This window comes from Gossypium hirsutum, chromosome A13 (assembly GCF_007990345.1).
Source record: "Gossypium hirsutum isolate 1008001.06 chromosome A13, Gossypium_hirsutum_v2.1, whole genome shotgun sequence".
Classification (NCBI taxonomy): domain Eukaryota; kingdom Viridiplantae; phylum Streptophyta; class Magnoliopsida; order Malvales; family Malvaceae; genus Gossypium; species Gossypium hirsutum.
Window position 1 is genome coordinate 75,967,050 of NC_053436.1, and position 11,534 is coordinate 75,978,583.

At 31.4% G+C, this 11,534-nt stretch overlaps 1 protein-coding gene across 2 annotated transcripts; it reads left to right on the forward strand.

Moving 5' to 3' along the window:
* Window positions 1–6,790: 6,790 nt before the first annotated feature.
* On the forward strand, window positions 6,791–10,867 carry LOC107893640 (protein AUXIN RESPONSE 4). Of its 2 annotated transcripts, none has more exons than XM_041085001.1 (2): window positions 6,791–8,248; window positions 9,902–10,867. In XM_041085001.1, the coding sequence occupies exons 1-2, from the start codon at window positions 7,049–7,051 to the stop codon at window positions 9,968–9,970; spliced, it is 1,269 nt and encodes a 422-aa protein (XP_040940935.1). In that variant the 5' UTR covers window positions 6,791–7,048; the 3' UTR covers window positions 9,971–10,867. The 2 variants fall into 2 exon arrangements, with proteins under 2 accessions (XP_040940935.1, XP_016674174.1); XM_016818685.2 differs by having other exon boundaries at window positions 6,794–8,248; window positions 10,196–10,867.
* The last annotated feature ends 667 nt before the right edge of the window (window positions 10,868–11,534 follow it).

Here is an 11,534-nt window from a genome sequence, read left to right on the forward strand (position 1 = left end):
CCTAAAGGGGGGGAGAAATGTAACATCTCAAAATAGGGCCTAAATGGAATAGTGGTTGGGAAACCACAAATCTGAGATAGAAAAGTTTATTTCGATTAATTTTTATGATTTACCGAGTGATTAGATGCATGTGTTAGAGTATTGATAAGAAATTTTATAGATTGCATGTTTAATTTGCCTATTAGGGCTTATTTGCAGAAGTTGTTGTAATAGCCCGATTTAGGGCCTAAACGGAGCGATGGATTTAGAACTACGAATTCGAAGTCAAAAAATTTATTCCGATTAAGTTTTAAAGTTTATTTATTGATTAAAATATTGTGTAAAAATATCGTTAAGAAATTTTGCTAATAAAGTGCTTAATTGGACTGTTAAGACTAAATTACAAAAGTTGCAAAATATGTGTTCTAATTCATAAGTACTTGATTGAAATGGGGTTTTAAAGAGGAGGTCCTTAAATGGAAATTAGACCATTATATTTTGTTTGGATAAAAATGGGCATGAATAGGACAAAATTTTAAAGAAAGGCCTTAAGGGCATTTTAGTCATTTGGTAATTAAAAGAAATAAAAAGAGAAAATAAAGCCAAAATTGACTCATATTTTTCATGGAGGCTGAAATTAGCATGGGGGAAGCCATGGCTAAGGTTTTCAAGCTTTCCAAGCTCAATAGTAAGTCCATTCTAGCCCCGTTTTTCAAGTTCTTTACGTTTTTGGAATCCCGGTAACTTGATTAAGCTTATTCTAGCAATAATTTAAGCTAGGGTTCATATTTGGAAAAATACCAATAGGTGAAATGTGTTTATTTTGATGTTTTATGGTAGAATATGAAGGCTGAAATTATGTTAAACAACTTTTGTTAAGCAGTTCTAAGCAAAAATGAGTAAAACGGCTTAATCGGTAAAGGTTGTTATTGTTCATAACTATGTGTTAGAGTGAGAATTTGATGTTACCATAGAAGGAAAAATGACCAGCATGTCATAAAACATAAGAATAAAGGATGAAGTTTAATTCCCGAGCCTAAGGGCAAAAGTGTAAATATGCAAAAGTTTAGGGGCAAAATTGTAATTTTGCAAAAGTTTGAGTTAAGGACTGTTTTGAATAGTACATTAATTAAATAATTTAGATCCCAGAAAATGAGATTTGAACCTAGAATGGGAGAAAAATCGAAAATCGGGGAAGTTGGTAAAATGGCTGTTTTTGTATCGAGGTAAGTTCATATGTATAATAAGCATTAATTTATGCATGTTTCAATGTAAAATTGATATATTTACTATGATTACCGAGGTGTTGAAAGTAAGTATAATTATGATGATTTAAATGTTCAATATTAAATCGACATGGAAATGAGAAAGTATGTAAGTTTGTATGTAAATAATACATTATCTTTATTATGTTTTTATATTTCAGCATATTTTATGTATTGTAGCTGATTTTTGAATCATAATTGACAATTAGAAGAATGGAATAAAGTATTAGAAAGTGAGATACTTCCAGTTTGAACCTTCGAAATCGAAAGATCAGATGGTATGTAGCTAGGTCACATGTGTAATACGAGATGTATACCATGTGTACAAGAGAGCTACGAGACATTATGAGGTAGCTAGGTTACATGGGTGATACTATGTGTACACCATGTAGACAAGAGAGCTACGAGATAAATGTAGCTAGGTTGCATGTGTGGTTCCAAGTGAAGGAAACCATGTAAACAAGAGAGCTACGAGATAAAGTGGCTAGGTCACATGGGTGGTACTAAGTGTTCACCATGTGTACAAGAGAGCCAAAATTATGTCTACAATCGAGCTAGGTCACATGAGTGGTGCTAAGTGAAGGCCACTATGTGTACAAGAGAGCTTCAATTTTAAAGGTGGGTTGTGTGCGATACCATCGCGTATCTGTTATTATTCCGAAGCGTTCAACTAGGAAATTGATTAAATGAAATTGTGTATGACTTTGTGATGATAAGTGTAACTATATACGTGTGTAACTTATGAGCAATATGCTCGATATGTGATTAGAAATTGGAAAGATTGTTATGGGTAAGTGATGAATACAATTGAAGTGTGAAAGATCAAAATTGACAATAAAACTGTTCTGGATAGTTGCAGTGACAAGAATATAAAAATTTACCAAAAATAGTAGAAATTGAATCAGAGACTGAATGAGATATCAAATTAAATGTCAATAAGTCTATTTTCATATAACAGAAACAGAGCAAGCAAAGGAATTCTATATTCTGAGATATTTAAGTTTCTATGAGACTGGTTCAGAATGACTACGTGATCCCCTGTTCTGAATTTTAAAAATCATTAAAAATTGTAAAAAAGTAATTATGGGATATAATTTATATGTTTAAAATCCTTAATGAGTTTAGTTTCAAATAAATAAAACGATAACATCATATGAGTTCTGTAAGAAGAGGAAATTTATTTTCAGTGAAAAGTGGTCAGGGCAGTTGAGTAGTGAAACAGGGGTAACTTCAATGAATAAACTATACTAATTAGCTAGACCAAAAATTCTGAAATTTTATGGTAAGAATATACGTGAACCTAGTTTCAATGAAAATTTATGTTTTGTAATCTGGAGTTCTGTATCTCCAGAAATAAATAATTTAGCTTCTGGTACTCTGCTAGACAGCTTATTTTGAACCTGTTTATAATTGTAATAGTGAAAGTATGTGTGTTTGTGATGGTAATATTCCGGAAACATATTGTGACTTTGTTTAATGTATGATAATGTATTGTTTATTAATATTTACATAGTTACTTACTAAGCTATAATGCTTACTCCCTTCCTTTCCTTTTTCCTATAGTGTCGCAGATGTTAGCTCGAGTTGGAGGTCGCCGGAGGTTAAATCACACTATCAAACTACTGATCGATATATAAAGGTTTTAAAGCATGATATGGGCCTTGTAAGTTTTTTTTAAGGGACAGCTTGAATATGTTTGAAAATTTTAAAATTTGATGAAATTTGTGTCTCGGTTTTAAATGATTACAAGTACTCAAGTCCAGTAATACCTCGTTCCTTGTTCCAGTGTCGGATACGGGTAAGGGGTGTTACAAAAAAACTGTTTTCAAATCAGATTTTTCCAACAACACCGCCCCATCCCCTATATAATGTATATTCTCATCCCCCTAATTAAGTAAACGAAATTGTTTTTTTTTCTTTTTTCTTGCATTTTAAATTTTTTAGGGTTTAAAGATTTTTTTCTCTCTCACTTTGAGGGAGACATATTCATAGTTTTAAGTTGTGTTTGGGTTCACGCTGATGTCATGAAGCTCGATGACCTACAAATTTCACCTGTTATGTAAGTATGGCGTTATCACCTGAGAAACTGAGATCGTTTTGCAACTCAAGGTCCAAGTTGGTGGTAATTATACCATCTTGGGTTGAAGTGTAATTAGGACTTCAAGGTTACAAAGGTTATGTTGTCAAAGGATGAAGCATAACTGGGGCCCTAGTTGGCAGTGGTTATACGAGCACGACAATAAGTTTCTCCTCATCATAGGAGCATACTTTATAAAACCCACACGGAAGTGCGAAAAAGAAACACGGAGAAGCCTTCTAGTATAATCAAGTAATTCATGTTATCCATGTCCACCAAAGGCAGTGACTCTGTTAGTAAAACTTGTTACACCCCAAATATGTCAAAGGTTATAATAATAGGATCACCACCTTTGGTGGACATAAATAAAACAAAATACTTAATTATATTAAAAGGCCATTACATTTTTCTTCATCCTACTTCTTTTTGGGTTTTATAAACTATCCTTCTCGGATGAGGAAAAACTAGTTGTCGTGCCCGCATAAACACTGTCAAATGGGCCTCCATTTATGCTCCATCCTTTGATAGCATAACTTTTGTAAACTTGAAGCCCTTGTTACAGTTCAACCCCGGACCGTATAATCACCATCAACTAGGACTTTAAGTTGCAACGCGATTCGACTTCCCAGGTGATGACTCTATACTTACATGACAGATGAAATTTATAGGTCACCTAGCTCCACGACACCACCGTAAATTCAAACATTCCTTAAAACAATGACCATGTCTATCCCAAACACGACTAAACGTAAATCTACAAACTTTTAGTTTCCAACCGCAAGAAAAAAAAACAAAAAAATAATTTTTGGGTAAGTAAAAACGCGTCCTACAAGGAGCATTTTCACTGTCACATTAGTGAAAATGCACCATGTAGGATGCATTTTCAAGAGAGACTGAAAATGTATCATATATGGCATGTTTTCACTGATGTGGTATTAAAAACACTCCTTATACGACGCATTTTCTTTTTTTCCTCCAAAAATAGCATAGATTGGTAAATTTGTAGAATTTCAGCATAATTTCTAAAATTATTTTTTCTAGCGTATTTTATAAATTAACCCTACATTAAATGATAAGTAGCTTAGTATCTATTCATCATTTTCCTCACTTTTTCTTAGAAAAATTTTATATTATTTTTTATTATGAATTATCAAATGTCTTTTCAAATTTAAGTTAGTGAAAAAATTAATTTTCAATTGATTTAATTTTTCAATAGATTACCAAAAAAGATTTAAGTTTTTTAAATTAATCGATTTAGTGTTGTTAAGTTTTTTCTTCAAATATTTTAAATCAAAATTGTTTAGTAAAATTTAATAGTAAAAGTAAAGTTGTAAAATTCACTATGGTGATAAATTTACTTTTAATTCAAAAGTAGAATAACAAAGGTTAACCAAGATAAAGTGTGATGGTGGTAAATTTACACATAATCCTAATTTTATTTTTGTAAATTTATAAAATTTTAAATATATTTTTTATTTTTTATTTTCCTACTTTTAAAAGATTTTTTTATTTTTAAAAAGGATTAATGCTATAAAAGTGACTAGAAGTATTTCAAAATAATAATAATAAAATCAATTAACCTCCTCCCAACTTTTTGTATTTAATTAAATCACCAAACTTAGAAAATTGATTAAATCAATTATTTGATTAATGTTGACCATTAATTCCTAATTGAATCATAGACATGGCCGTTAATAATTATCACGTTAGCACAACCATTAATGTGACTAATGTGACAATATCACATGAGCAAAACAAAAAAATTCAAAAATGTAAAAGAATATTATAAATTTATTTTCAAAATCAAGTTCTACTGAACCAAAACAAATTATTATAAATGAATTTAGATATCTTTTATCTAAAATCATTCTAAAATTCTAAAAAAATAAAAAATTATAAAAATTATAAGAAAATTATTAAAAAAATTTAGAACTTATTATCAAAATTTATAACAATTATAAAAACCATTAAAATTTTATGAAGAATTATAAAATAAAAAATCATTGACAATTTTAAAAATTATAGAAAAAAGACCATAAAATTTTATGACATGGTAATAGCACGTCTTGTTGGCTGACATGTATCACCACATTAACATTTGTTGACGAATGTGGTGGCTATTAAAGATCACATATGTGATTAGGAGTTAGCAAAATTTGATTCGGCTCGAAAAAATTAGAAAAATTCGAATTTCGAGTTAAATGAATTGAGTTATTCGAGTCAACTTAAATTTTTTTTCGAATTTCAAGTTCGAATCGAGTTGAGTTTTGGAATTCGAATAACTCGAATAATTCAAATAATTCGAATATTAAAGTATAATATTTTATATTTTTAGCCTAAACTTCCAAATCTTTTTACTTTTCCTTCAAAACTTTTACTCCTTCCCACTTTCTCCCTAAAACTTTTACTCCCCTTCCATCCCAACCCCCAAATCTACCCAAAATCCATTTCTCACCAAAATTTTACTATTCCATTTACTTTTTCTTAAAATTTTACTCCAAAAAACTCTCAAAAATTTTTACTCTCTCCCACTTTCCTCCTAAAATTTTTACTTCCTTCCCATCACATCTCCCATCTACCCAAACCCATCCCATCCCCCCTCCCCCTATTTACTTTTCCTCAAACTTTTAATCCCCAAAAATTTTTATTTTCCCCCCTAAACTTTTACTTCTCACCCTTTACTCTCAAATAAAAAATTAAAATTATTCAAAAAAATCACTAAACATAAATAGTAATAATTTTATTTATATCTACTATTTATATTATTAAATTAAATTTCACATTTTATATTAGTTATATTATTAAATTGTTTAGTCATATTGAATTTTTATATTAAAATTGAATTATTAATTATGCCATTAAATATTCATGTTAAAATTTTATATTTGTATCAATTTCACATTTTATCTTTAAAATAACTTTTATTAAAAAAATCATACTTTTACATTTAATATATTTTTTAATTTCAAAAGACATAGTGACAAAAATCTTAAGGTAATTAAAACAACTAAGCAAACAAATAAGCTAACCCATATATAAAAGTTTAATAAATAAATTATGAGGTGATGAAAGTTAATAAAAATTTTGATTAAGGTGGATAAATTTTATTACGATGGGTGACAATAGTTATAAGGACCCAAAATTATTTTTTAAAATTTAACTTGAACAAATATATTCGATTCGATTCGATTCAAATCTCATTTCATCCGACTCGATTCTAGAAAATTTCAAATCAAATTAGGATGACAAAATATGATTCGTCAACTCAATTAACTCAAAAATTTTTTTGGTAGATGTTAGAAATTGAGGAGATTTAATTAATTTTGTTAAGTGTAAAGATTTAATTGGGTGTAAAAAAATTGAAGAAATTTAAGTGATTTTTTAAAAAATTCTTTAAAACACCTTTTATACTATTAAAGGTTGATGAAATGTGCATAATAAGCTTAATGTCCATATCATCCAGAATTGCAAAAGAATTGATGAAAAGTGGAATTCAAATATGAAATCGAAAAAAGAAAAATAGGTAGAGAATTGAAGATTGAAAGCAGGCATAAAATGTTAAATTAAACCCAAAAAAGTTGAAACGGAACTGCTTTATTAAAGTGGACATCCAGATTGATCTCAAATCTCAAATTTTGCCTTTTTATACGGTTTAAAGTGGGTTGTGCTACAAAGATTATTAGATTAGATCTCGAAGTTGAAGTTTGCAGTCGATGCTTGTACTCTAATGGCGATCATAACAGAAGAGGTAGAGCCCGAATCACCCAAAACCAGAGTAGACAAGAAAACCCCCCCAAAACCTACTTTTAATCCTAACCCAGTCTCCTCAAAATCCGACCCTAATTCCCAAACTCAAAATCCTTTTGCCTTCTGGTTCTATTTCACCCTCATCATCTCTCTCATCACTTTCCTCTTCGTCTCCTTTTCATCTTTGTACCCACAAGACCCCAAATCCTGGTTCCTTTCTTTGCCCAACTCCCTCCGTCAACACTACTCAAATGGTAGAATCATTAAGGTTCAGACATCTCCAAACCAATCGCCAATTGAGGTTTTTGTTTCTGAAAATGGTCAGTTTTCTTCATCTGAGAATGTTATGGTCGTTCATGGGCTGGGGCTGAGTTCTTATTCTTATAGAGAAATGATAAGGGCTTTAGGCTCAAAAGGAGTTCGTGTTATAGCCATTGATTTGCCTGGAAATGGGTTTTCTGAAAAATCTAGGTTAGAGATCGAAGAAGGAACAAATGGCATTTTTGCGAGGTTTAAGGAAGTTTATAGTTTGATTCAAGACAAGGGTTTGTTTTGGGCTTTCGATCAAATGGTTGAAACTGGTGAACTACCTTATGAGGAGATAAAATCTAGAGTTTTGGTTAAAAAGAATGTTAAGGTTATTGAAATTGGAAGTGAAGAAATGGGGATGGTTCTGGGGCAGGTTATAGGAACAATGGGATTAGCTCCTGTGCATTTAGTTTTACATGATTCTGCTTTTCTTATGGCTGCGAATTGGATTGCTGAGAATTCAGGATTCATTAGAAGCATAACTCTTATCGATGCTGGACTAAAACCAGCTTTACGTACGTGGGTTTTGAACATACCTGTGGTTAATGAGATTTTGTTGAGGTTTTCATTTGTGTATGCAAGGTTGATAAACTTGTGTTGCTCAAAGAGGATTGATTGGTCGGAGTTGGAGGCACATAGATCACTTTTAAAGGGATGGGATGCAAGAAAAGCTGTTGTGGGGATAGAGAAAAAGCTGAATTATAGTTTTAATATAGAGGAATGGGGAGGTTTGGATGGTATAAAAGGCATGCCAGTGCAGGTACTTTGGTCTAATGATTGGTCTGGCAAATGGAGTAAAGAGGGTCGACAAATTGCTGAGGCACTTCCTGGGGCAAAATTTGTCACTCATTCCGGGGGGCGATGGCCTGAGGTAAGGGTTCATTGACTCTTCCGACATATTAGTTTCTGTTGTTCTTGTTTTATATTATTACATAATTAAATTTCCTAGTAGAATTATCAAAAAGTAGCTGCTTTTGGATGTTTTTGGGTATGCTCTTGACCAAGTTTGTGATTGGTTCTGAATTGTTTGTATAAAAAAAGTCAGATGTTAAGTCAAATTTCGAGTGGCCTCTGTTTTTTGCTCGCTTCTGTTCCAAAGATATGCAGCCATGTTATGTTGTTGGTTGATTCATGTGTTATTTATTGCTGTATGTCCTTAATAGATTGTTTTACTCTGTGGTATTTGCATGAGTTTTGTTATGGGCTCTTTGTAGAGACCTTTTGAACCGATTTCTCTTTAGGTCATATTGATGCCATTCTCCCTTAATTTGCATGTCACTTGTTATTTTGTTAGCTGCATTCTTCTAAATTTTGTTTGTGGAATTTAAACCAAGAGCTATATTGCTTCTATTCTTCATTTTACTTGAAGTACTGTGTTTGACATCCACGTCTGATACATTTTGTGGATGTGGATATGAGGATATGACCTTTCAACGCTCCAAATACATGAAAAAACTAAGAATAAATTGAGTATACCTTGTCGGACACATACCCGTATCCAACTGAGATGCCCAAGCATGAGTAAGATAGACCAGAGCATTCTTCCTACTTTTGTGTCTAACGTTTTGACATCTTATTAGATTGTTCAAGATATCTGTTTCTGACCATGTGTTCTAAACTTAACTAGGTTGCTAATCATGTCTTCCCAAATTAATAAGGTTGTATAATTGACTAGATTAAAAATTAAGGTAAAATTTTGTTATTAGTCCGTATACTATGTATAAGTTATGGATTTACTCTATGTATTCTAATTTGGTCATTTTTAGTTCCTGTACTTTTTAAAATTTGAAATTTCAATGCTGACTAAAGTGTAGTTGTTAAATTTTGCTATTTCCAAAATCTTCTATGGAAAACATTTTATCACATTTGTAATGCTATGTCAACTTGTTTAAAAGAGCCATGTCATTTTAGTTAATAGATTTAACGGCTACCGTTTGAGTCAATATCTGTTTTCTCTGTTCTTAGACGTGAGGAAATCTGGATTTTGGGTAGCCTTGTATCGATTGATTATTTTCTCTTTTTCAAAAATAAAGTTGCTACTGTTTGACTCAAAAACTGAAAAATCAAAAGTAAAAAAAGAACAGGGATTAGAATTGACCAAAGTACACAGAAAAAATACAGGGAGTAAAGCAGAATTTGACCAGAAATTAACTTAGTAAACTGGGACATGCTTGGTTTTTGAGAAACTTTTATGCTTTGCTCGACTTTTGTTCTTGGTCCGTATGTTACTTGGACTGAGGTGTAAATGTTGGATACGGGTATGTGTATGAAACAAGTATGTTCAATGTTTTTCTAGATCTTCATATATTTGGATTTTGGAGGGTACTTTTTTTATGGTCATATCCCCAAAACCATTTTTGGCTATGAGTCATGTTGGTGTTGGACTTGAGTACTTAAAAAAATATAAAGAATCAAAGCAAAATAATTTGGTTTTTTTGCATACCGTTTGAATTGTGTTCTCTTAGTTCAACTTGATACCACACTATCCTTGCATGTTGGTAATTGCACTCTTCCAAATTTATAGGACCATGGATGCTTAGTTACCAGGACTTCTAATTTCCCCCAGAGCTCTTGTATTTACGCCTGTGCTTGACACATATTCACACATGAGTACGGGAGTATTATCCGCCAAATATACAGCGTAGAAAAATAATGCATTCCCAAGTTATACATGTTCTTCTATCCGACATTCAGGATAACATAGTGGGGTTCAAGTTCAAGAGCAACAAGTTCTTTAGATAGCTTCTATGCGTTAGTCCATATTACATGCATTTGCTGCTGTTTTGAATTAACGTTTGCTATGTGTTTGTGATCCTAGGGAAGTGTTGCTGGTGAAGTAGCTGAGAATGTAGCTGAGTTTGTATCTTCATTACCAAAAACAGTTAGACAAGTTGAGGAAGAACCCATTCCTGAGCATGTTCAGAAGATGTTTGATGAAGTAAAAGACACTGATCATCATCACCACCATCATCATGGTCATGCCCATGGTCATGATCATGATCATGCAGCTGGATTTATGGATGCATACGGGCTTGGTCACACATGGGGAAGTTGAGATGTGTTTTTCCACGGTCACGGCGTGATCGTATGGCCTTTGGTCATGATCATGCATATAGATTTATGGATGCATATCCCTTGGTCACACGTGGGGCTGTCGAGATATTTTTTTCCCTGTTTTAAAGGATTGGATATAAGATTTGAGTTTTTGATCTAATGGTGCCACCATCAACCATATATGTTTCTTCCTATTTAAATGGTCTGGATTTAAGTTAGAGACTTGATCTAATGGTGCCATCAACAGCATCATCATCAATGAGGTGTGCTATTTTGAGTACTTTTTGTAAGTTTTGTTCAAGATTCTTACATTAAAGCTGTAATCCTTAGCATAGGAACATGTTTGGTAAAGCTTAGACATTTTCCAATTAATGCTTGATTAGAGCATTCTAAGCCAAACTCAGAGCTTCATATTACAGTGAAATCGAGTTGATTATGAGCTTGATCAAATTTATTTTCGATTAATGTTGAAAAAACTGAATTCAAAACACAAGTTCTAACTAAAGCTCTAATAATTGGCATGAAAATCGATTTTTATAGGAAAAATGTTGTATCTTGGGTTGAGTTGGAGTGGGTTCATAAGAAAATGGAATGGTCTGAATTGAATGAACTTTAGTTCAAAAAAAGTTGAGTGAAGGTTTAAGCGTGGCTTAGGATTTGAGGCAAAAGTAGATCCAAAGTTGATAAATCTGGGGTAATAAAAAGGGGATTCAGAAAGTAGTGATTATCCAACTGTAAATTAATATTTTCTAACTTTCTTTTTAGAGAGAGGAGTTTGTTTGAGTAAATACTAAATATGAATATTACAAGGTTAATTAAAAGCATCGAGATTTTATTATACACTACTTTCATGTGATATTATAATTGTAATTTGTAAATTAATTTCATAATTCCTATAAAATGTAATTAAATTTATTTTCATTATATTATACTAATATTTTTTAAAATTTAAATAAATAAATAAATTTAAAAATTTTCTTTCTCTATTTTAATTTTTTTACATCGGCATTATTTAAATTTAAATATTATAATATTTTATAATAAAAAATTATTAATTATTTTGATGTAATTTCAATCATGTATTAACTTAAAATTAGTTTTTA